General features: G+C 39.9%; 1 protein-coding gene across 4 annotated transcripts in view; it reads left to right on the top strand.

Annotated features, from left to right (window-relative positions):
* Positions 1–216: 216 nt before the first annotated feature.
* The window catches only part of RSRC1 (arginine and serine rich coiled-coil 1), a 167,319-nt gene continuing 144,110 nt past the window's right edge, over positions 217–23,425 (top strand). Inside the window, exons 1-3 of one of the 4 annotated variants that reach the window (XM_053390369.1) lie at positions 217–325; positions 4,172–4,362; positions 12,777–12,902. In XM_053390369.1, coding sequence (XP_053246344.1) covers positions 4,181–4,362; positions 12,777–12,902 — 308 coding nt within the window. In that variant the 5' untranslated portion in view covers positions 217–325; positions 4,172–4,180. Of the gene's footprint in view, positions 326–428; positions 554–4,171; positions 4,363–12,776; positions 12,903–23,425 lie in introns of those variants that run through there. The other 3 variants (XM_053390371.1, XM_053390370.1, XM_053390368.1) reach the window with 3 other exon arrangements.

Consider the following 23,425-nt stretch of genomic DNA (forward strand, 5'->3'; position numbering starts at 1 on the left):
AGGGGGGGGGGAAATATCCCTACGAGAACCGATTAATTAGATTTGTTTATGCGGTCAGCAATGTTGCTTAAATAAGGAAAAGCAAAGAAAGAGGAAGAAGAACGCCGAATAGCGAGCTAGCCAGCTAGCCTACTAGATGGGGGTGGGATGGAGAGGAAGAGGGAAAAAGTGGCTTTTCTAATCGATGCATTCGGCGCTCTTCGGCTGGGCTGCGTGAATAGATGAGCTCCGGTGATCGTCTAGTCAGGCCTGAGCGGCGGAAGGAGGCGCCGAAGCTGAAACTACGGAAGCTCAGCGGCCTTCGGCGGGCGCGCCGGCTTCGGAGGTAAATGGGCTCGCGCCGGTGGCCCCGGTTGCTATGGTTGCGTCGGCCCCGTTGGGCCTTAGGCCTCGGGGACCGAAACGAAAGCAATGTCCAAGCGGGGGGTGGGTGTCGGAGCGGGTTTGGCCGGCGGGAACCGCTGCGGCCTAGTTCGCAGGCGTCTGCGTGACGAGCCTCGCCGGCCTTGCCGTCTCTGTCGCGGGAAGCGGCGCGAGCTTTCCTTAGGCCTCGGTGCGTGGATGTTTGGCGTAGGCGGAGCGCCAAGCTCCCCGTCCCCTGCTGGCTTTAGCGAGGGGAGGTCTCGCTCTCCTCAGTTTGGCGTTGCCTCAAACTGTGCTCGTGTGGGCTTTCGCTCTCGCATTTCCTCCGGCCTATCGGAATTAGAAAGATTGGGGGGGACGGGACAGCCTCTCTCTGAAAACGCCTCTCCCGAACAGCTTTTAAGTCTAAGACCCTGGGACAGGCTTCCTCAAACTCGGCCCTCCAGGTGTTTTTGGCCTACAATAATAATAATAATATAATAATTTGTTATTTATATCTCGCCCATCTGGCTGGGTTTCCACAGCCACTCTGGGCAGCTTCCAAACGAATATTAAAAACAATACAGTGTCAGACATTAAAAACTTCCCTAAACAGTTGTCATTTAAAAGTAAAATAGTTGTTTATTGCCTTGACATCTGCTGGGAGGGTGTTCCACAGGGCAGGAGCCACTACCGAGAAGGCCCTCTGTCTGGTTCCCTGTAACCTCACTTCTCGCAGCATGGGAACCGCCAGAAGGCCCTTGGCGCTGGATCTCAGTTTCCGGGCTGGATGATGGGGGTGGAGACGCTACTTCAGGTATACAGGACTGCGGCTGTTTAGGCCTTTAAAGGTCAGCACCAACACCTTGAATTGTGCTCGGAAATTTACTGGGACCAGTGTTATATGGTCTCGGCGGCCACTCCTAGTCACCAGTCTAGCTGCCGCATTCTGGATTAATTGCAGTTTCCCAGACACCTTCAAAGGTAGCACCACGTAGAGCGCATTGCAGTAGTCTAACTACAGCATGTACCATTCTGGCAAGACAGTCTGCAGGCAGTTAGTGTCTCAGCCTGCATACCAGATGGAACTGGTAAACAGCTGCCCTGGACACAGAATTAACCTGCGCCTCCATGGACAGCTGTGAGTCCAAAATGACTCCCAGGTTCCACACTTGGTCCTTCAGGGGCACAGTTACCCCATTCAGGATCAGAGAGTCCTCCACGCCAGCCCGCCCCATGTCCCCCAAGAACAGTACTTCTGTCTTGTCAGGATTCAGCCTCAATCACTCCCTTGATCCCTAGCTAGGAGGACCAGTGGTCAGGAATGATGGGAATTGTAGTCTCAAAACATCTGGAGGTCTGAGTTTGAGGACGCCTGCCCTGGACAGATGTCTTAGGGCCCCAGCAATCTATGTGCCAACCCCCCCGAACCCTGAAGTGGGTGCCCCTGTGTCTCACCCAGCACTCTGTCATGTTGAAAGAGAGCAACAGAAGAAGAACCCAGCTGGATCAGAAAAAAGGCCATCTAGCCCAGCATCCTGTTCTTGGAGTAGACAGCCAAGTTGCCTGTGTGAAGCCTGCAAGCAGACCCACACTCCGCATTTGTGATTCCCAAGTGAACAACTCAGACATACTGCCTCCCTGAGTAGGATCCAGGAGCCTAATGTAGCTATTGATAGCCTCATCCTCCATGCATGAAAGTCTGTGCTCTTTCAAAGCCCTCCCAAGATGGTGGTCTCACTACAACTTTAGGGAGCGACTTCCCTATGACTTAGGCCTTGCGTGAAAGAAGTAGCTCTTCTTTGTTTGGCCTGTTCTGACATTCAGCTCCAGTGGATGGTCTCAACCAGAGGGAGACGTGAGAGAAGGGCTCCCTCTCCACTTTCACCACACCACACATGGTGTTCTTTACACTTGTGTCATGTCTCGCACCCCTCCACAAGCCTTGTTGCACTAGTATCCTGCGTTGCAAATCAATTTATTGGAAGAGGATTACTTGGTGGAGGGTGGGGTGAAGGATGCTGCAGCTTCACCTCCCAACCGCATGTGGCTTGCTATTGTCAGATGCCACTTCTATTTTTTGTCCCTAATTTGGCAGTATATTTGAGGAAAAATTAACCGTGATCCTCCAGTTGCTGACCACTACTGTAGGATGTTCTGTTTCCAGCAGGAAACGCGAGTTGATGTGTTTTCTGTACTCTTCAGCCTGTAGTATTAAGGCAATGGCGTTCAACATTCTGCCAAGTGTATTTGAAATCTAATATATGAGACAGCACCAATAAATATGTAGTCCCTCCTCCACCTAATGAACCATGGATTAGGCAGGATCATAGTGTGGGAGTGTCAGGCAACTATGAAGACTTGACTCTTATGTCTTAAGCAGACTTGTGGTCTGCTCCTCTTAGATGGTGTAGTTTTATTCTGGTTGAGGTCAATGGGGTTTCATTTAGATCTCATATAAGCCCTGTTTTAAAAGAGCTTCACTGATTGTCAGTTCATTTATGGTTCCAATTCAAAGTGCTCTTGGTGGTTCTGCCACCCTGGTGGTGGTGGCTCAAGGAGAGAGCATTGTGGCAGCCCCTAAGTTGTAGAACTCTCTCCCCACAGAGGTGCACCTAGCAGCTGCAGTATGTAGTTTTCACTGAATGCTGAAGATGTACCTCTTTGGCCTTTGACATCTGAGATGTATAGTTTTAAGATCCACCTTTTTGTGATTGTATTCTTTTGTAAGTTTTTTAATTGTTCCTAATGTTATATTTTAAGTTGTTATAACCTGCCATTGGACTTAAGGCTGATGGGTAGGTTATTGTTGTTATTATTAGTAATGTTTATGATAGTAATAATAATAATTTACTTCCAGGTAAATGTACATAGGTTCACAAGTTGAATAAAGCTAGATCCTGCTGCCTGTGCTATTTGTGACATGTATCTTCTAAGTTGGCGATTCTTGTTTTAGTATTGTATACTAATAGTTTCTCTTCTTCCAAACACTTTCCTTCATTCCAGAAGGTTAGACCCTTAGAAAAATGTCCTCTTTAGTCCTCCTTGCTCCATTCTTCAATTTTTACTGAGTGTAAAGCCAAGTTTCTTGCCTTGTTTATGTTCATGATAATGGCACTAAACCTTAATGGAGGTAATAGCTTTAAGCTGGAATCATATGCATAAGTATCTGGGAATAAGTGCTTGAACATACTAGGACTTCCAAGACAACATCCATTTGTTAGGGTGAAAGCTTTTCCCCATCTTCCCCAAGGAAAAAAATGAAATTTGCTTCACATACTTGGGGGTTCCCAGTTCTCAGTCCTAAGGACAGTTACTTGGAAGCAAGCTCTCTTAATTTCAGTGATAAAAGTAAATATGATCAGGATTGTTGTTTGTAGCTTTGGAAAAGGTGTTACAAGAGAGCAGGCCCAAGTAAATAGCAACTACCTAGCAGCAGTGGTACAGTCATACATCGGGTTAAAGTTGCTTCAGGTTGAGCGTTTTCGGGTTGCGCTCCACGGCAACCAGGAAGTAACAGAACGTGTTACTTCCGGGTTTCACCGCTCACGCATGCGCAGACGCTCTAAATGACGTCATGCGCATGCGCAGAAGCGGCAAATCGCAACCCGCAAATGCGGGTTGCGTTCTCTTCAGGATGCGAACAGGGCTCCGGAACGGATCCTGTTCGCATCCAGAGGTACCACTGTATTAGATAATGTTAAGTTAGGATTTGGGTCTAAACTGAATACTGGTGTATGGAGATTGGTAAGGGTACAGCATGCTTTCTATGATAATGTTTAAGATTTCATCTGATGTTTACAGTTCTTTTGTCTTTTTAAAAAAATAGCTTGTTAAAATGGGTCGCCGCTCATCAGACACTGAGGAAGAGAGCAGAAGCAAAAGAAAAAAGAAACACCGTAGGAGGTCATCTTCAAGCAGTTCTTCTGATAGCAGAACTTACAGCCGTAAAAAATCAGGAAGGAAGTCAAGGTCACGGTCTCGAGATCTCCAGTTTCATTCACATTCATATGAAAAGAGGTAAATGAATTAATTTGTATTGGGTTTTGAAAGTGTTTGTAGAAAAGGCTGCTTAAAATATTTAGCAGGCATAATTCACAGTTTGATCCAACATTCTGCTGTAGATAATGGCATATACAGGCAATGACTAATTTAGGTAAAGGTAAAGGGACCCCTGACCATTAGGCCCATTCGTGACTGACTCTGGGGTTACGGCGCTCATCTCGCTTTATTGGCCGAGGGAGCCGGCGTACAGCTTCCAGGTCATGTGGCCGGCATGACTAAGCCGCTTCTGGCGAACCAGAGCAGCGCATGGAAACGCCGTTTACCTGCCCGCCTGTTTATCTACTTGCACTTGACGTGCTTTCGAACTGCTAGGTTGGCAGGATTGACCAATTTATGTGTGTCCAATTGACGTGCAGCCATGCATGCACGCATAGCGACAAGCCACAAGTGGCTTGAAAAGGGGGTGGAATGGGGTGGGCAGGGAGAGCTTATGTGTGCTGCACTGATGCACGGGTTGGGGTGGGGGTCAGAAATGTAACCCCATGCCAATTGGTTGTTGCCTGTAGGTTGTGGCATAAAGATCCAGCAAAGGCACAAAGAAACAAAATATCCCCCTTGCTGTGGTCTTCATCCAGGGCTACTGTATGAGTGCTCTGCTCCAACTGGCAATACCTTTTGGATTGAGGCACTTGTGGAGAGGAAGATAGAGCTGCTGGTTATTTCTTGCACATCATCCAGTGTGCACTGAAGCCATTTTGGATTATTGCATGGGTGCAGTGCTGCATTCCATATATTGGGGGGCAACATTAACAATCAACCAGATTTTCAGTGCAAAGTGGGTAATGCAGGTTGGCTCTGCCTCATTTGGCTTGCATAGGATGCTGCTGTGTCCAAACAAATTGGATTACAGGCGTATGTGGTTGAATCTGGATACGCCACTGGGTTATGTGGAAGGAGAGGATCAGGAATTAAGTCCCCTTATTGCTCTCTGGTTAGTATAAATTTGTGGGCATATAAACATCATCTACCTGCTTTTTATCTAGGGTGGTTCCTTTCCTTATCTGTGTAATAGTAATCACTTTGTAAGTTTGTATTTGGTATTGAGGAACTACCATATTACTGGTAAAAAAAATAAAACTTCTACATTACTGAAATTTCAGTAAAAATATAATGGCAATGAAAGAAAGCTTACTTCTTGCTGAAAGTAATATCATTAACAGCCACTCTTACGGCTTTTGATGTTTCTTTTTATATTTTAGCTGAAAAGAAACAAATATTTACAAGAAAGTTTCTCAGTCCAAAATTAGAAAATTATTATGTGTTTCCAGTAGACAATAGTGTCCATTTCTCAGAAAATAGAATTGATAGACGTATTCTTTTTTCCTTTGCACATAATCTGTCCATTCAACTTGGCAGTTTCAAGAATGTTGATAAAGCGTTCCTTGCTAGATGAACAGAAACTTGTTCCAATATCTAGCAATTTGGGGGTGTGTGTGTGGCATTTTTAACAAATCCAAATCAGTAAATGGAATGAAAGAGAAGCTTGCTTGTCTAAATATTCAATAATATAACTCTAGGATCTAATTTGGGACGCGGGTGGCGCTGTGGGTAAAAGCCTCAGCGCCTAGGGCTTGCCGATCGAAAGGTCGGTGGTTCGAATCCCCGCGGCGGGGTGCGCTCCCGTTGCTCGGTCCCAGCGCCTGCCAACCTAGCAGTTCGAAAGCACCCCCGGGTGCAAGTAGATAAATAGGGACCGCTTACTAGCGGGAAGGTAAACGGCGTTTCCGTGTGCTGCGCTGGCTCGCCAGATGCAGCTTTGTCACACTGGCCACGTGACCCGGAAGTGTCTCCGGACAGCGCTGGCCCCCGGCCTCTTGAGTGAGATGGGCGCACAACCCTAGAGTCTGTCAAGACTGGCCCGTACGGGCAGGGGTACCTTTACCTTTAGGATCTAATTTTACCTGAACACCACTAACATGTTAGAAATTTTCTAATACCTGGATTATAAGAACATAAGAAGAGTCTTGTTGGATTTGTCAAAGGCCTAGTTCAGTATTCTGTTTTCAGCCATGGCTAACCGGATGCCTATGGCATGTTCAGTACAAGGTCATGGATGCGGTAGCCCTGTTTTGCCGTGGCCCAAGAAATGGTATTTGGAGACATGCTGTTTCTGATCAAGAAGGCAACATATAGACACCTACAGGTGAAACTCGGCAAATTAGAATATTATGGAAAAGTTCATTTATTTCAGTAATTCAACTTAAAAGGTGAAACTAATATATGAGATAGACTCACGACATGCAAAGCGAGATATGTCAAGCCTTTATTTGTTATAATTGTGATGATCATGGCGTACAGCTGATGAAAACCCCAAATTAACAATCTCAGAAAATTAGAATATTAAATGAAATCGGCAAAATAAGGGCTGCAATATTGCGCAATATTGGACCTCTGAGAAGTAGAAGCATGCATATGTACTCAGTACTTGGTTTGGGCCCCTTTTGCATCAATTACAGTGCGGTGTGGCATGGATGCTATCAGCCTGTGGCACTTCTGAGGTGTTATGGAAGACCAGGAAGCTTCAATAGCAGCCTTCAGCTCTTCTGCATTGCTCGGTCTCGTATCTCTTGGCAATGCCCCATAGATTCTCTATGGGGTTCAGGTCAGGCGAGTTTGCTGGCCAATCAAGCATAATAATCCCATGGGCATTGAACCAGGTTTTGGTACTTTTGGCAGTGTGGGCAGGTGCCAAACACCTGCTGGAAAATGAAGTCAGCATCCTCATAAAGCTCGTCTACGGAAGGAAGCATGAAGTGCTCCAAAATCTCCTGGTTGACGGCTGTGTTAATCCTGGACTTAATGAAGCACAGTGGACCAACACCAGCTGATTTAAAATTAATTTTTTAACAGCATAATTTTATTAATCCAGATTTCCAAGATAGCCTACAAAAGAGAACCATAAAACAAATACAAAACAGATCAAAAACATCAAAACAAAAGCAGTTATTGTAGCAACATTAAATTACAAATCCTGGGCAATCTTTTTTGGGGGAAACGTTCTAAAACATGGCTCTCCAGGCAACCCAGTCAAGTGGCGGCATTTAAATAATAGTAAATATTATTAAGAAAGCCTACAGATCGGCAGGGATATTTAGAGAAGCACCTCTGGTGCCAGACTTAACAAACAGGTAGGTTCCTTTTTGAAAAAAGAAAAGAAATGAAAGCCTTTCCGTAATTTGTATTGCCTGTTAGATCCACAAATAGCTCTGAGATGAGTGTGAGGATCAGACTACAGTGGTACCTCGGGTTAAGTACTTAATTCGTTCCGGAGGTCCGTTCTTAACTTGAAACTATTCTTAACCTGAAGCACCACTTTAGCTAATGGGGCCTCCTGCTGCTGCCGCGCCGCCGGAGCACAATTTCTGTTCTCATCCTGAAGCAAAGTTCTTAACCTGAGGTACTATTTCTGGTTTAGCGGCGTCTGTAACCTGAAGCGTATGTAACCTGAAGCATACGTAACCTGAGGTACCACTGTACTGGCCATTGATGTCTTCCATGAACTGGGTAAAGCAATTTTGTTGTCCTATGCGGGTGGTGCTGTGGGTAAAACCTCGGTGCCTAGGGCTTGCCGATCGCATGGTCGGCGGTTCGAATCCCCGCGGCGGGGTGAGCTCCCGTCTTTCGGTCCCAGCTCCTGCCCACCTAGCAGTTCGAAAGCACCCCTAAGTGCAAGTAGATAAATAGGTACCGCTTTATAGCGGGAAGGTAAACAGCGTTTCCGTGTGCTGCGCTGGTGCTGGCTCGCCAGAGCAGCTTCGTCACGCTGGTCACGTGACCCGGAAGTGTCTCCGGACAGCGCTGGCCCCCGGCCTCTTAAGTGAGATGGGCGCACAACCCTAGAGTCGGACACGACTGGCCCGTACGGGCAGGGGTACCTTTACCTTTATGCTACCCTTAACTCAGCCTGGTGCCTGAGGGTTTGGAGTGCATTGTTATTGGATGACAGTGGCTCCTTTTCACTATTTCGTCTAGTACTTGAGAAAGCTTCTGTGGTTCTGACTTGGGTGCCTGGAGATTGTCATGGGCTGAATGAGGGCTGACAAACTGTGGCACAATGTAGACAAGACAGACATGCTCCTGGTCAGGAGGAAGACAGAATCTGTAGTAGGGATTAAATGAGTTTTGGATGCTGATGTAGTCCCATTGAAAAATCACATTTGCAGTTGAATGTTCCTGGATACAGCTGTACATCCGGCTTGTTACGTTGTGATTGGGCAATGTGCTATGCATGGGTCCACCCTGTGAAGAGTCTTTTGGGAAGTTAGCTGCAGTGGGTCCAGAAAGCAGCAGCAAGGATGTGGACACGCATCCATGGGATTATGGTGCAATATCTGTGCTCACTGCCAATTTACGGTGCTTCAGGGCTTAGGCCCAGGATACCTGAGGAATTGCCTCATTCCATGTCATTCTGTCCACTTCCTAAAATTAAGGAGAGGCCCTTTTCTGTGTTCCACGTAGGGTTGTGATGTAGGGTTGTGACATTCGGGTATAGGGTGGTATAGAAATTAAATAAATAATCAATAATAGTTGATGAGAATGAGAGACAGGGTTTCTTTAGTGGCTCCACCAGTATTTCCTTTGTTCATGAAGCATGGCTGGCCTCCTCTCTGATTGTCTTTCATCAGCTGGTAAAGAATTACATTTTTATTCTGACAAGCTTTTGTCTGCTAAGTAAGAACTCATAGAATGGATTCATAGAATCATAGAATTGGAAGGGACCACAAGGGTCATCAACTGCCTGCAATGCTTTTACCCAACATGAGGCTAGAACCCAGAATCCTGAGATTAAGAGTCTTATGCTCTACCTACTGAGCTATTTCACAGGTCATTTATACCTGTGATTCTGCCATTGTAGCTTGTAAATGAATATTTAATGTATTTCATGTCTTTTTATTGCTATATCATTGTTATTTTAATATAGTTTTCTTGTATTGTGACTTTAAATTGTTGTAAGCTATGCATGGGCACTAGATGGGTGATATTTTAAAAAATATAATTTAGAGATTTTCTCCCATGTAAAATATTGTAGGTTTTCCTAACACAGTCTATTGCCTCCCAGTTTTCAGACAGTACATTTTTCACCTATGTTGGCAAAGTAAATCAAGGAGAAATGACCAGACTAGGATATCAGACATTATTTTATAGAAGATAAAATTGCCTGTTCAGAATTTTAGATGACAACGTAATGTTGTAACTATATCTGGATCCTACGGTAGAATAAAATTCAATAAATCTGGTTAATTTCTTTATAGTTAATCAAAGGTGATAGTTAAATATTTTCTTCAGAAAGTTCTGATAGGTAGAATGCCTTCACATTTGTTTTTCCTGGTCCTGCTTTTAATATTGACATGTATCCCCTAAAGGGACATAGTGGGATAATATCAACTGCAATGCCAACATTATGCAGATGACACGCAGCTTTATGAATATCTCTCTTACACTGCAGATATGACTATCTGACAGATAACACCAAGCTTGAAGAAACCCTGGAGGCTGGATGAGAACCAGCTGGCTTATTTGAATCCAGAAAGATCTAAGTATTTGCTTTGAGGATTTGGCTAGCACCTCTGTCTTGACCTCAGTGTAGGATACACCCCTGGCTGTTAAGATAATATAAAATCTCAAGGTTATGCTGGATTCTGCTTGATCTTTGAAGAATTAAATTATGGTGATTGATAAAAGCAACTGTTCCCTTTTCATTTAGTAAATAAATTCCAGTTTTTCACAGATAAAGATAAATATGTCTTTAAATAGAGTAAGCCATTGAGAACATTTTAGAACACCCTGCCATAAGACATATCGTTTGCAAAGTATGTCTTGCAGAATCTAACTCTAGCTTCCATGTTGATTAACCAAGCTTCCGGTCAGATGATGTACAATTAGCTTATTGCTTGAATATCATTCTTTTAAATAATAAATTGGGTGATTGAGCTTCTGCCAGTTTGGAAGCAAAACAGGGCCACCCCAAATAAGATAGTGGTTACTTCCAGGTCGCTGCAGCGTGCAACCCGAAAATACTTGTCCCGAAGCTGCTTTAACCCGAGGTATGACTGTATAGCTCTCCCAGGGGGCCAGAACCACTGGAACGAAATGTTTTGCCAGCTTTGCCAGCTACCTTAAGACTTCAGGGGACCCTGGTCCTTGATATTTTACCCAGAAGAGTCCACTGAGAGCTTCCTATTGCTCTGCTCTGCTTTGGCTTGTCTGGACTTGAGCTCATTTACTTGTCCTGATTGGAAGAAGTGCTGGTCATTGTAGCCATTTCCAACTTTCTCAGCAGAATAGGAAAGGAGAGGGCTTGTGGGGTGTTTTAAACAGGCTAACCTTTGCTGTAACCTCAGGTGTGCTTTTATGCCTTTTTTATGCAGGGGACATGCATTCAAAAGTATTTGGTTAGAGTGCCAGAAGGGTACCTTTAAATAGGGGTAGGGAACATGACCCTTCAGATATTGTTGGGCTACTACTCTCATCAGTCCCAACCAGCATAACCAGTGGTCAGAGATGATGAGAGTTGTAGTCCTACAATACCTGAAGGGCACAAGTTCCCCATCTCTGGCTTCAGTGATAAATTATTTTATTTAATAAAATTTATACATTTATTGATTGTAAAAACAACAACACAAAACTTCAAAATTTTCCCTAATAAGAATTAAAACAATAATTTAAGACTTTCAAAAAGTTAAAATAGCAGTAAAAGCAGATTAAAACTCACACCAAGTTTCTAAGCATGAGAAGATAGGGCATGTTGTTGTTGTTCATGATGATGATAATAATAATAATAATAATAATAATAATAATAATAGAATTTATATACTGCCATATACCCACAGGTCTCATGGTATGATAATGTAGCTTAAAATGGTAGTTTGCTCTTATGCGTTATTGACTGTGTAGGGATGTGCTGTCCTACATACTATCTTCTGGATCAAACTTCCCATGCTGCTTTTGATCTGTCCTTGCAGAGATGTGTATTGAAATAATTTTAAGGGGCAATAAGATGTGCAGTCACTGGGTATTTATATGAAGCTGCATTATGTTCCTGTTGGGAAGCACTGTTCTACAGATACTGGTGCAGTGATTTTTAATGTGATTTTATGCAGTCTTGGCCATTGTGCATATGTGTTTTGATTTAAAAGACAAGAACAATTGTATTGGCAAGCACTTGTGCATGCCCCAATTGACAGTACTGCATCGTCCTCCAGTGGGAAGCACCTCTTTATATAGAATAAACCTCCTGGGAGGACAGAGATGCATGCTATGAACTGATGATAACTTAAATTTACTTCATATTTCCCAAAGGAAGTACCTCTCTAAGTAGTATAGGTACTAGTGGGGAAAAATACTTTGTGAAATCAACTGAGGCTGGCGTAATGCTGTATAATCTCAATAAATATGCATGGGATGATCTAAAATTTTGAGTTGGGAGGATTTACAAGAGTACATGCTTACTTTTCACTGTTGTGAACCAGCCTTATTGTCTAGTCTTCACTTTTTGTTTTGATGATCTTGAACTTTCTGTGTTTATGACATTTTCTACATAAATGGATATGGAATCTGAAAATCATGGGCATTTGTAACATCACAGTGCCAATGACATAACAAAGCATAAGCATTACAATAACATTTCTTACTTAGTAAGTTATTACTTACAAAAATAGGAAAAGTACTAAATACGTTTTAATACTACATAGATTGAAATTGTATTCAGAAACCTTTATAGTACATCTTTATTTCTGACTCTTATGCCAGGAACTGCGTAATTGCACCCCTCTTTTCTATATATAGAATTCTATATATATATATTTCCCCTCTTTTCTATATATAGAATTTTCTATATATATATATATATATATATATATATTTCCTAGACTTGCGTTGGAGTAAAATCTTATGAATATTTATTTATGATTTATTTTCTTTAATTTATAGGATATATATCCCAAATTGAATTGAATTAAGCAATAAATGAAGAATATTAAAATTTCATATGACAGTGAGAGCCCATTGTAGTCTATTAAAGCACAGGCAAAGAAAACTATTTTCATCCAGTGCCTAAAACTTAACGAAGTAGGTACCAAACAAACATATCTGCGGTGGGAGTTCCATATCCAGTATGCTGCCACTGAGAAGACCTTATTCTCAGTTGTCAGCCATATTGCCTTTGAAGCTGGGGGCATCTGGAGAAGGGCTTAGGAAGATGATCTTAAAGACTGAGCAGGTTTCTATCCATGTATATGTATATTTCTTTTTAGTTTTTGTTTTCACTGTATGTATGCAGAAAGGCTAGATCAGTGGCAGTGCAAGTGCAAAATGTGAACTTTATTATGCTCCACTGATGGACTTTCTGGCAATATCTGTTACTGTTTTAGGCACAGGCATCGATCTAGCAGCAGCTCTTCATATGGATCCAAGAGAAAACGGAGCCGGAGCCGTTCAAGAGACCGAGGAAAATTATATCGGTCTCAGAGATCAAGATCAAAGAGCAGAACAAGAAGGTATGACCATTTTGCCCTCGGAGAATAAGATTGACCAGATAATGTATACTTTTCTCTCTATTCTCTTGCCTTGTTGTCTACAGTAATAGTTGTATTAACTTTAGAGAGTTATGTAGCGTCAATGCAAAAGGTTGAATTAGCTTGACCTTCCTATCCCGGAGTTTAAACTTAAAGCAGTTCAGTATTACAAGTGACTAATAGGGTGTGTGGTATATACACTGCCATAGCAGGCCAACACAATAAGAAATACTTGTTTTGCAGGGTAGTCACGCTAATGTTACTAGCAGATGTGCTAAACCAACTGCTTAGTAGTACTTTGTAGTTCTCAATGTAAATACAGATATTTGAATTTGTGAGTGTGTGTCAGACAGAACTGTATGGAGCTGCAGTTGTGCTTTCAGCATGAAGGAGGTGACCCACACAAGGTGTTATAGACAATAAGTCCTCTGTATGTGGACTGGAATGTAGGAAATCAGAATCAGCATTTGAAACGTTATCTGTTAAGAGATCTATAAACGGAATCACAAAAAATCCAACCCTTCTGCAGAAATCATAGCTTCTGCCCATAGCTATTATGGCTGCTGATGGTTTAGTATTTTAAGCAAGAAGCATGAGAAATATGTCTGACTAAATGTATATACAAGTGTTTGTAAATAACTGCTTAGAAACTTTGGTAGTTTCATTAGGTGGTATATAAATACCTTAATTTAAAAAACAAACAAACATTTTAAAACATTTTATTTTGGTGATTATACTAGAAGGTTAGAGCTATATTTCACATGAAGAAAATAGTTTATTTTGTTTTAGCCCAAGAAAGTTGATGGATGCAAATGTGTTATCCCTGATGGAAAGAGCCACTGACTGTCAGCATGCTCAGCACACTGCGACTAATTTTTTGTCAGCCTAATATTTTAAAATATTTCCTTGTTGGCAGTAAAATAGCACATTTATTTTCTGAAGGAAATGGAAAATCAAGGAAGAGTACATACAGTCTTGAAGACTGGAGATTTATGCTCTTGTGGGGCAATGGACTGAGAATGAATAAAACAACCTGTGAGCAAGGTTGCAACTGGAGACTTTTTCACTCATACACACAACTTTTTTCCCTAGTGTTATCTACCATGACAGTGGTATGTATGTGGGGCAGATTGGCTAAGAAAGAGCCACATAATTGGCCATACCCATGTAGTTGCAATATAGACACATGCAGCACAGCTGCTGCTATCATAGGGAAGCAACTTCCACATATGCGAGCAAAAAGGGCAAGACTTGGGAAACCATTGTAAGCTAATCTTTGAAATATGTGACTGGATTTTGATGACTCCTCGATTTCTTCTACTGGAAAGCAATAATTCTGCACATGAGGTTATAAGTGGATTTGTGATTATCTGTGGGTCTGTAAATGGTTTGAATCACAAAGCATTCCAGATGTCTGTTCAGATTGAAAAGTGGGATATAAATTGGGTGAATAAGTCAGTAAATTAATGAGAGCATTTCAAAATGAATGTTGTTAAGTGATGAATTTCTGCAATTTTTGGGTTGATGTGGAACAGAACCCTATCTGTAGCTGAGGATCTGTACTGGTCTTCTGTGTCATTGCAGACTGGGAAGTGGACTTAAAATATCTTCACTGTGTTGAGAATACTAAAGATAGATCATTTCTTGCTATGTTTATTACTTTGTGCCCTTATTACATAGGTCACTGGTAAATTGTCTTCCCATTCTTATATTCTGGCTATATGTGTGGCTAGTTAGTTCCACTGATAAACAGTACAGCGTAGCTAGTTTTATGTGTTGCCCTTTTAAGGAGATGTACATTGAGCTCTACACTACATAAGTTTTCAGAGTGTCAGTCCATAGATAGAAAGCACTTTTGGAGTTCTTTAAGAAATCTTCTCTGAGGGGAGATACAAAATTATTTTATATATAGTATGTTCCATTAATAAGGTTTGTTTATTTTATTTTTAAATATCTAAAGAGTATTCTCTAAAACTCAGTCCTAGTTTAAAGTTTAACCCAGGCCACCGAAAGACATTTAAAATAAAACTGTCTTACCCATTCTTCTGAAAGTGACTCAAGTTTGGGCTTTGGTGGCTCTGTAAGAAAAGGGAGTCTCAGAACTACTGAAAACAGAAGAATATCCAGGCTTTATATAACACATATTCAGATATTTTGAATTGAGAATTTTGAGCCTAGCATAAAATCACGATACTTGCAATATAATATATTTGTATTGAGTGCTGCTTCCAGGTTTTAGTATTTTTCTAATAGAAATTAGAGCCTTAAATGATTAAAGACTTAACTGTGCAAAGTGTTGGACACATGAATCAGTCTGAAATGCAAATTCTTAATTAATAAAAAAACCCTCATTTGTAAAAAAAAAACCCCACACCTTACATATCAAGTAACATAGATTTTCTTCACCCAAAAGACAGATGTGTTCATATTACATTTATTTATTTTATTTTAGTTGTACCTCAGGTCAAGAATTGAGGCTCCCTAGTTATGCTATAGATTCAAAATTGTCCTACAGCAAAACAGTACAATGCAAATAAGACTTAATAAGATCACAAACTGAATTTCAGCAAAACAACCAAGATTTACATTAAATTAGGAATTTTAAAACTGATTTAGTTTGTTTTACTGAGCATTTGCTTAATAACATTTCGTCTTCTTGCAATCTTTTTAAAGACAATAATTCCTCTGTGAAATGCGGGCACATCCTCAGCAGAAAAATTGAAAGCAACAGCTCACTTTCTGAAACCACAGATATAGTGATATAAAGAAATATTTCAGCTCTACAAAATTTAATAAATCATCCCATTTCCTAATTTGATCATATTAGATGCTGATGTGGAAGAAGCATTTCAAATACCATCTCCTCATTAATATACATCAGTCTGGGGAATAGAATAGAATACTTATGCAGAGATGTCACAGTTAGTGTTTCTTAGTTTACTAAGTGGAACAGGTTGATGCGATACTGAGTGCTATTTGTCAATGTCTTGTTAAAATGGTTTGGGTCGAGTTATGGAGTCCAGAAAGACGGCGGCTGATAAATCAAAAGTGGATTGAGTGGACAGGAGGCAGTGATTGATACTGTGACAGGATATGAAGAAAGGAATCTTGATACAAGCATGCACAATATTGAATATGAGAAGGAAAATGACCCTGGAGTATGGATATTATTCAAGGAAATGAGAATAATAATATCAGTTTGAAATTATTGCCGTGTGAAGATTAGGATACGGCAGTTCTTATTAGGCTATTATGTGTTCTGGATGGTAGCATTAGAATTCTATACGGTTTGCACATGCATACAGAATCAAGGTATTCCTGGTGGTGTTATTTATTTCTATTAATTGTAGAATTTGTTTCATATGTCATGCATATGTGTTGCATAATTTAATTCTTGAATTCTCAAGGCATTCGTTAGAGTAAAACAAAGAGTGCAGTCATATTCTGTATTTTCAGCAGTTTTGTGCTCTAATTATGGTATAATACACTATTTTTTAATTGTATGTCTTACAATAAACTGTCTTAAGTTTAAAACTCAGGGTAAACATGGATGAAATTTGTAATGTATGCAATAAAATATAGCAGTTTCCACAAACTGCTAAAATTTGAAGGTAATTATGTTTCTGGATGCAAAGTCATTATTGCCAACATTATATGTGTATTGTAAATCTTCCATGTTTCCTCATACTACTTGGATTAATGTGTTCTCCTATGGAATTAGAGCTTACATTTAACAGTTTTCCAGATATGAATATCAAATGTAACATTCAGTACTAGTGTATGTAGGTAAATAAGTATCACTATAGGCATCAGATAAGAACATAGGAAGAGCCTTCTGGATCAGGTCAAAGGCCTGTCTTAATTCAGCACCCTGTTCTCAGCAGATGCTCACGGGGAGCAGCAGTATTCTCCCCTCTTGTGATTCCTAAAAAGGCAGACTGCCTCCAATAGTGGAGGTAGGCATAGCCATTATGGCTAGAAGTGTGAAGAAGTACGTACTTTTATCTTTCCCAAACTTTCCAACATTCTTCTCTGTTCCTGGCTTCTACTTTCATGAGAGAGAGAGAAATACTTCTTCCTATACACTTTTTCTGTAACATGTATAATCTACACTTCTACCATGTCTCCCACCCCCCAGTTACTTGCTGTTTTTCTAAAATAAAAACTCCAAATGTTGTAACCTTTCACCATAGTTACTCCAACTCTTTCATCATTTTGGTTGCCCTTTCCGTAACCTTTTCCAGGTCTACAGTATCCTTCGTGAGTTAAGGCAACTGTATTCCAAGTATGGCCTCGCTGTGGATTATTACTTTGTTTTATTTAATAAAATTTATATACAACTTGATTGTAATAAAACTTCTTAAGCAGTTTACAAGAAATATTGACATTATCAATAAAAGTCTCTCTCTCTCTCTCTCTCTCTCTCTCTCTCTCTCTCTCTCTGTGTGTGTGTGTGTGTGTGTGTAAATAACTAACTAACAGCAAAAGTGATTAGAATTTGTCAACTTCTATATGTCTAGATAGGCTTGCCTATACAAATACGTTTGAAGCAGGTGCATCAAAGAGTGCAGTGAAGGTGCCTGCCTGATGTCAGTAAACAGGGAGTTCCAAAGTGTGAGTGCCACCACACTAAAAGATCGATTTCTTGAAACTGTGGATTGGAATGAGTATTATATGACACCTGTAACAAACAGTACCTGTTCTACACATTGAAGCGGTTGAGTGGGCACATATGGGCTAAGGAGATACCACGCTTATGACATTGGCCCCTTTCCAAATGACTCCTAACATGGAATTTACCTTTTTCATAGCAGCTGTAAATTGGGTTGACATCTTTAGCATCTTGCTTGGCTGCTTTTATTTGTTTGTTACCTTGTTTGTCACTGGGGCTGAGATGCTTAGTCAGCTGGGGCTCCCCTCTAGCTCGCTGAGCTGGTGCCCCCTGGCTAGCTTCTCCTAGCTGTTTGCTGCCATTTAGATCAGAGAGACTTTAGTTGCGCTTGGGTTTCGGTTCTATGGCACCACAGTTCAAGAATGATATTGACATCATTGACATCAAAAGAGAACTGACAGGGCCATGAAAGATTAAGAAGTCGAATCATATGTAGACTGATTTGGAGCTTAGATGGTCAAAATCCTTAGGTTTAAAACTTTCTTCATTGATGAGCTCTGCAGTGACATAATTGATAGCTTTGGTAGCACTACCAGTTAGAAGTATTCGTTGTATGATTGCATTTGGTTTGCGGCGGCTAGCTAATTGCCCAGAGGTGTTGAAAATAAATCTTCTGTCCCACAAATAGGGAAGGAATTCTTGCTTTTGATATAATGTGACCCTTGCTTCTTAATGGTATGTAGTTATTTCTGAAAACCCACTTTCATGTGGTGAAGAACTACTTTAATACAATTCCAAAGTGTAGTCTTATTAGCTACCCAGTCTTTTTCTATGTCGTTTGAGAATACAGTTCTCATGTACCAATTGTCCTGATCATTGCAAGAAGCTGTTATTTGGCAGTTGCCAATTTCTATTAATTTCCTACATCTTACATAGAAATGTGTATAAACAGTTTAAGCAAGGAACCTACTCATAACAACCCTACATATGTAATACTGGTTGTTTTGATTATTGTACTACTTTGCAAAGAGAGAGAAACAAACAAGCAAACAAGCACTTCATTATATGCTTTCCCTTGGAGCATATAATTTGCAACTTTATCAGGAGAATCCATTATGGTATATTGACCTACAACATCTTTTTAAAGTAGTCCATGGATGAAGAGTGTTGCCAATCGTGTTCTTTGTTGTTGTTAATTTCTTTATCACCTAAACAGAGAAACAAATTTATTACCACCCACAAGTTGTCAAGACTTTAGCTTGAGAAGACTCAATAAAAATGTCGGTGTTTTTCTGAATAGCTCTTTCTTGAGGTATGGTGAGAAAGTATGGACACATATGGAAATGTATGTGGACATCACAATGTAACATATGACACAACCATGTAGAGACTACTTATGTTACTTTTGTTGAGGGGGAAAAGCTATGCACATACAGTTGAGGCATGGAATATTTTTGGTCAGTTTGAGTGCAATTATGACAAGTTTATGGTTTGGGCAAACCATAGTTCGCTCAGGTTGGATGTAATGGAAGTCAGGGAGATACAGGATCATGTGAAAGAAGGAGGAAGTGAATGAGCTCAAGACTTACTTATGTAATGCCAAATCATGTGCTGACATTATGTCTGAACTGCCCCATTGTATGTGTCTGAACCAGGCTATAGGTGGGAATTATGGAGTAGAAAACCCAAATCTTAGAATGCTTCCTATCACCCAAAAATCTTAGCAGGTTGTAGTTGCTGATAATTTGATAATCGTTGTTTGTGTAAAGGCTGGTTTTAGTGATTTTATGAATTGGACAACGGATGGTGGAGACATCCAAAACCATGCACATTGAATTAAGAAAGGTTATGTCTTTTCCATAAAGCAGTAGTAGTTTTAGCTGTTGATATTATGTAATGATCCTACTCATTTTATCCCTTATTCCCTCTCCATATATGCGTGAAGTAGCTTACAGACCAGATGCCGCTATAGTAGCAAACGTTTTCAGTAGGCACGGTCCCTTTTTAAGAAAGCAACATCTGCAACGACCCTGCTTTTAGAAAGAGCACCACCATAGAAACAATAGTAATGGTACATAGAAAACAGCATGCACCAAGCTAATGATGGTGAATACACAGTCTTTCAAAGACTACACGTTTTAGTTGCTTTGGATTAACAAATATTCCCTGAAATCAGTGGAAACCTAGAATAAATACCAAATTATTCCAACATTTTATTTCATATTTTAAAAACCACAAAGCCTTTTAAAGCTCATAAATTTTATTCTACTGAAAAAAATAGGATGTGCTTGTCACTACTTTAAAAAAACATTCATGCATTTTGAAGGCATATAGACAAGTATTATTTAAGCTTGAACTATAGCTGTTAAAACTAAAATACATGGGATGAAGCTTCCAGTTCTTTCTTTCTGACATGACCTAAAAAGCCAAATGGGTTATTTTAAAATGCACATCTAAATTTCAAATTATTTTTTAACTGATTGGAAGAAAATCAAAATGACCTTCTTACACCTGAGATCACAGCTGCAAGGTGCAATAATTTCCCCATGATATGCTACCAGGATTTCTTAAACCTGCTATATGGTTGGTATTTAAATTCAGTACTTGCGCTAGCATCTTTTAATACAATTTACGTATCTACATAGCTTCTTTATATTTTTAAAAAAATCAGTGTTCAGGTAAAAACAATTTATGCTGTAAGAGGTTTCATTACCTAAAGGAAATGTTTGATACAGTACCGTATTAAATGGATTTGGGCACACTTTGGGATGTGGTAGTAACCAAATGAGAAATTGCAAATTTTCAATACATCTGGAACCCAAAGATTGTACATGGTCTACTGTGTACATGTTACATGGTGGCTGGAGGCCATTCTAGAGCAGTGGTTTCCAAACCTTTTCCATACTGAACCACCGATCTAGAGCATCATTCCACAGTGATGTCAGAAAGGGAATTTCAGCAGTGCCTCTGACCCCTTAACATAGTCTATTCATACCCACAGACCATCTTGAACATAAGAACCACCTCTTGGATCAGGCCAATTGCCTGTCTTGTCTAGCATCTTGTTCTCACAATACATATCTTTCTTGAAGAGTTATATATGCATGTGGTATTGGGGTGGATTATTGCTTTGTTTGTTATTAGGTTAAGCATTTTTGTGTTTTTATACTTGTAAACCACCTTGTGATCCTCGGATGAAGGGCGCAACTGTATATAAATTTAACAAACAAACACACTTTTCAAGAGGGACCTGCAACTTCTCTGCTTTGGAGAGGCAAATATTTCTCATTAATTTTTGCCATAGGGACTTGCATATGCATTTGAAATATTCTGCTGTACTTTTTGTTTTATTTAAAACAAATAATTAGGACCTAGCAGAATCCATATTGCTAGATGTATTAATTGTCAGTGTTTTATTAAAAATATTTGTTTTAGAGTTGGTAATTGTATGGAAGGTTATAGCACATAGATTTCTTTTAAGAACAATTGGCTGTAGTTCGGAAGACTCAAAGCAAGTAAGAGAAAGTTTGTCATCTTGAATGTAATAAAATAATAAAGGGCTGAAGTAAAAGTTTACATGCTATCCTTGAGCATCAAACCATCAATGAGGATATTAGTAAGATCTAATTGACCGCTTAGGGAAATTAAACTTCATAAGGCACAGCCAAGGACTCTTAAGTTATCAATAAGGACAGAAGCTGCTGGTGACAGCTGCTTTGATGCCTTTCATTGGCATGAAAAAGCTAAAAATGATGTGGCATAAGTACTGTTAATTTGGTGTTAAATATGGCTGAGAAACATCATAATTTTTTCCGTGTGTGTGTGTAGATTGACAAATAGACAGACAGATATAAATATATATAGATATAGGTACCCCAGGTGCACTACTTAAGTAATAATGATAGTTCTTTGCAAGCTGTTTTAGGGTGTGTGTTTTTTAAATAGAAGGATTATGAAGAACAGCAGAGAAACATTTAGATTTCTTTCTTTCTGAACATAGAACAAAACTTAGGAAATCTAAGTATCTGTACTAAGAATATCTGGTTTCATTTGGCCCTATTCTCCTTCAATTTAGTTTGGCTTGTATGACAAGCTCCACACTAGAATGGTATGCCAAAGCTTATGATCTTGGTGGTTCTAGAAAACAAAACTTGAGTTTTAAAAGGAACATCATTTTTATTCTTCATACCATATTGTCATGCTATATTATAATTGCTGGTTTCTATAATCAATTGTATCATAATGTACTAAATACAATGGGTAGTATTCAGCTAAGGTTTACTTAGAGTAGACCCATTGAAATTAATGGACCCAGTCATGTTCATTGATTTCTGTGGGTTTACTTTACTACTGTAAGTAAAACTTAGTTGAACACTACCCATGTAGGGTCACAGGTTCGAGTGTCATGTTGGGCAAAAAGATTCCAGCATTGCAAGGGAGTTGACTAAATGATCCTTGTGGTCCTTCCAGCTCTACAATTCTGTGATTCTGTGACAAAATATATGGAATCAGTGCCATCCCCACTTATTAAGAGGTAGAGGAAGGGAGAGAGTGCTGTGTGGTAAGAAAGAGGACCGTCTCTTTTTCTCAGTGCAGCACAGAAAGCAAGCAATCCGACAAGGAGACTGGCAGGCCAGTCGGGAAGGTTTTACACACACTGAATCTGTCTGTGCTGCCAGTTTTCTGCCCCGGTTTAAGTTACAGACTTGATATACACTGCAACTGCTTTCACCCTTGACCATTGGCCATACTTGCTGGAGCTGATGGCAGCTGTAGTCCTAAACATCTGGAGGACACGAGGTTGAGGAAGAATGGTTTAATCACTCTATCCTGCTGACTTCCAAAACAAATATAGATTTTTATCGTAATATAGAGCATGATTCACTTTATTTCAACAAGGGTTAGTGGTAGAAATGGCTATTACTTATTAAAAACTTTAAGCTATAGCTTTATATATATAGACCCATTAATAATGTTTTATGTACTTCTTTTATTGATGTTTTAAGGATTTAGGGTATATACAAAAAGAAATAATCTATATCTTTTTTAAAAAAAAGTTTAAAATATTTCAGTTTGTGCATATTGAGACAAAGGTAGACAAATTATTTTCAAAGATTTATTTGTGTAACTAAAGAGTAGGCAATATGGCAAGATTTTGTACTGCAACATAATATTGTCACTTAATGGTGCTTTTAACTGTCTCTTGAGAGCTCTCAAAAGCCAAATGACAGGCTATAAAATGGCACAGGAGTTGATTCAGACAGACACCCATGTTATAGGCCTGTAGTTGTTAATGGAATACTTGAAGCAGAATTATATTGTGTTCAGATGCAGTGTTGTCAGGACCCACAAACTCAGCAAAACCATATTTTAGAAAGAAAGGAAGAGGTTGTGCCTTTTGATCTGCATGAAGTTTCCTTGGCAATATTAATTGCAATTCAAAGTTGTATTTCCAAAGTTGTATTTTATAAGCTTTAAATTATGTTTTTAATTCAAAATTATTTTTAATGTTTGAAAACTATAAGTAGCTTGTTAGATAATACAATACATTTGCTTTATAATACAGTGGTACCTCGGGTTAAGTACTTAATTTGTTCTGGAGGTCCGTTCTTAACCTGAAACTGTTCTTAACCTGAAGCACCACTTTAGCTAATGGGGCCTCCTGCTGCTGCCACGCCGCACAATTTCTGTTCTCATCCTGAAGCAAAGTTCTTAACCCGAGGTACTATTTCTGGGTTAGCGGAGTCTGTAACCTGAAGCATATGTAACCCGAGGTACCACTGTACTAGAATTGTATATATTTGCTACAAATACAAATTCTTATACAAAAGTATAAGAAGCGATGGAAAATGTTACAATTATACACATGGCATTTTTCTCTTGGCGTACTGTA

This window comes from Podarcis raffonei, chromosome 5, assembly GCF_027172205.1.
Source record: "Podarcis raffonei isolate rPodRaf1 chromosome 5, rPodRaf1.pri, whole genome shotgun sequence".
Lineage (NCBI taxonomy): Eukaryota > Metazoa > Chordata > Lepidosauria > Squamata > Lacertidae > Podarcis > Podarcis raffonei.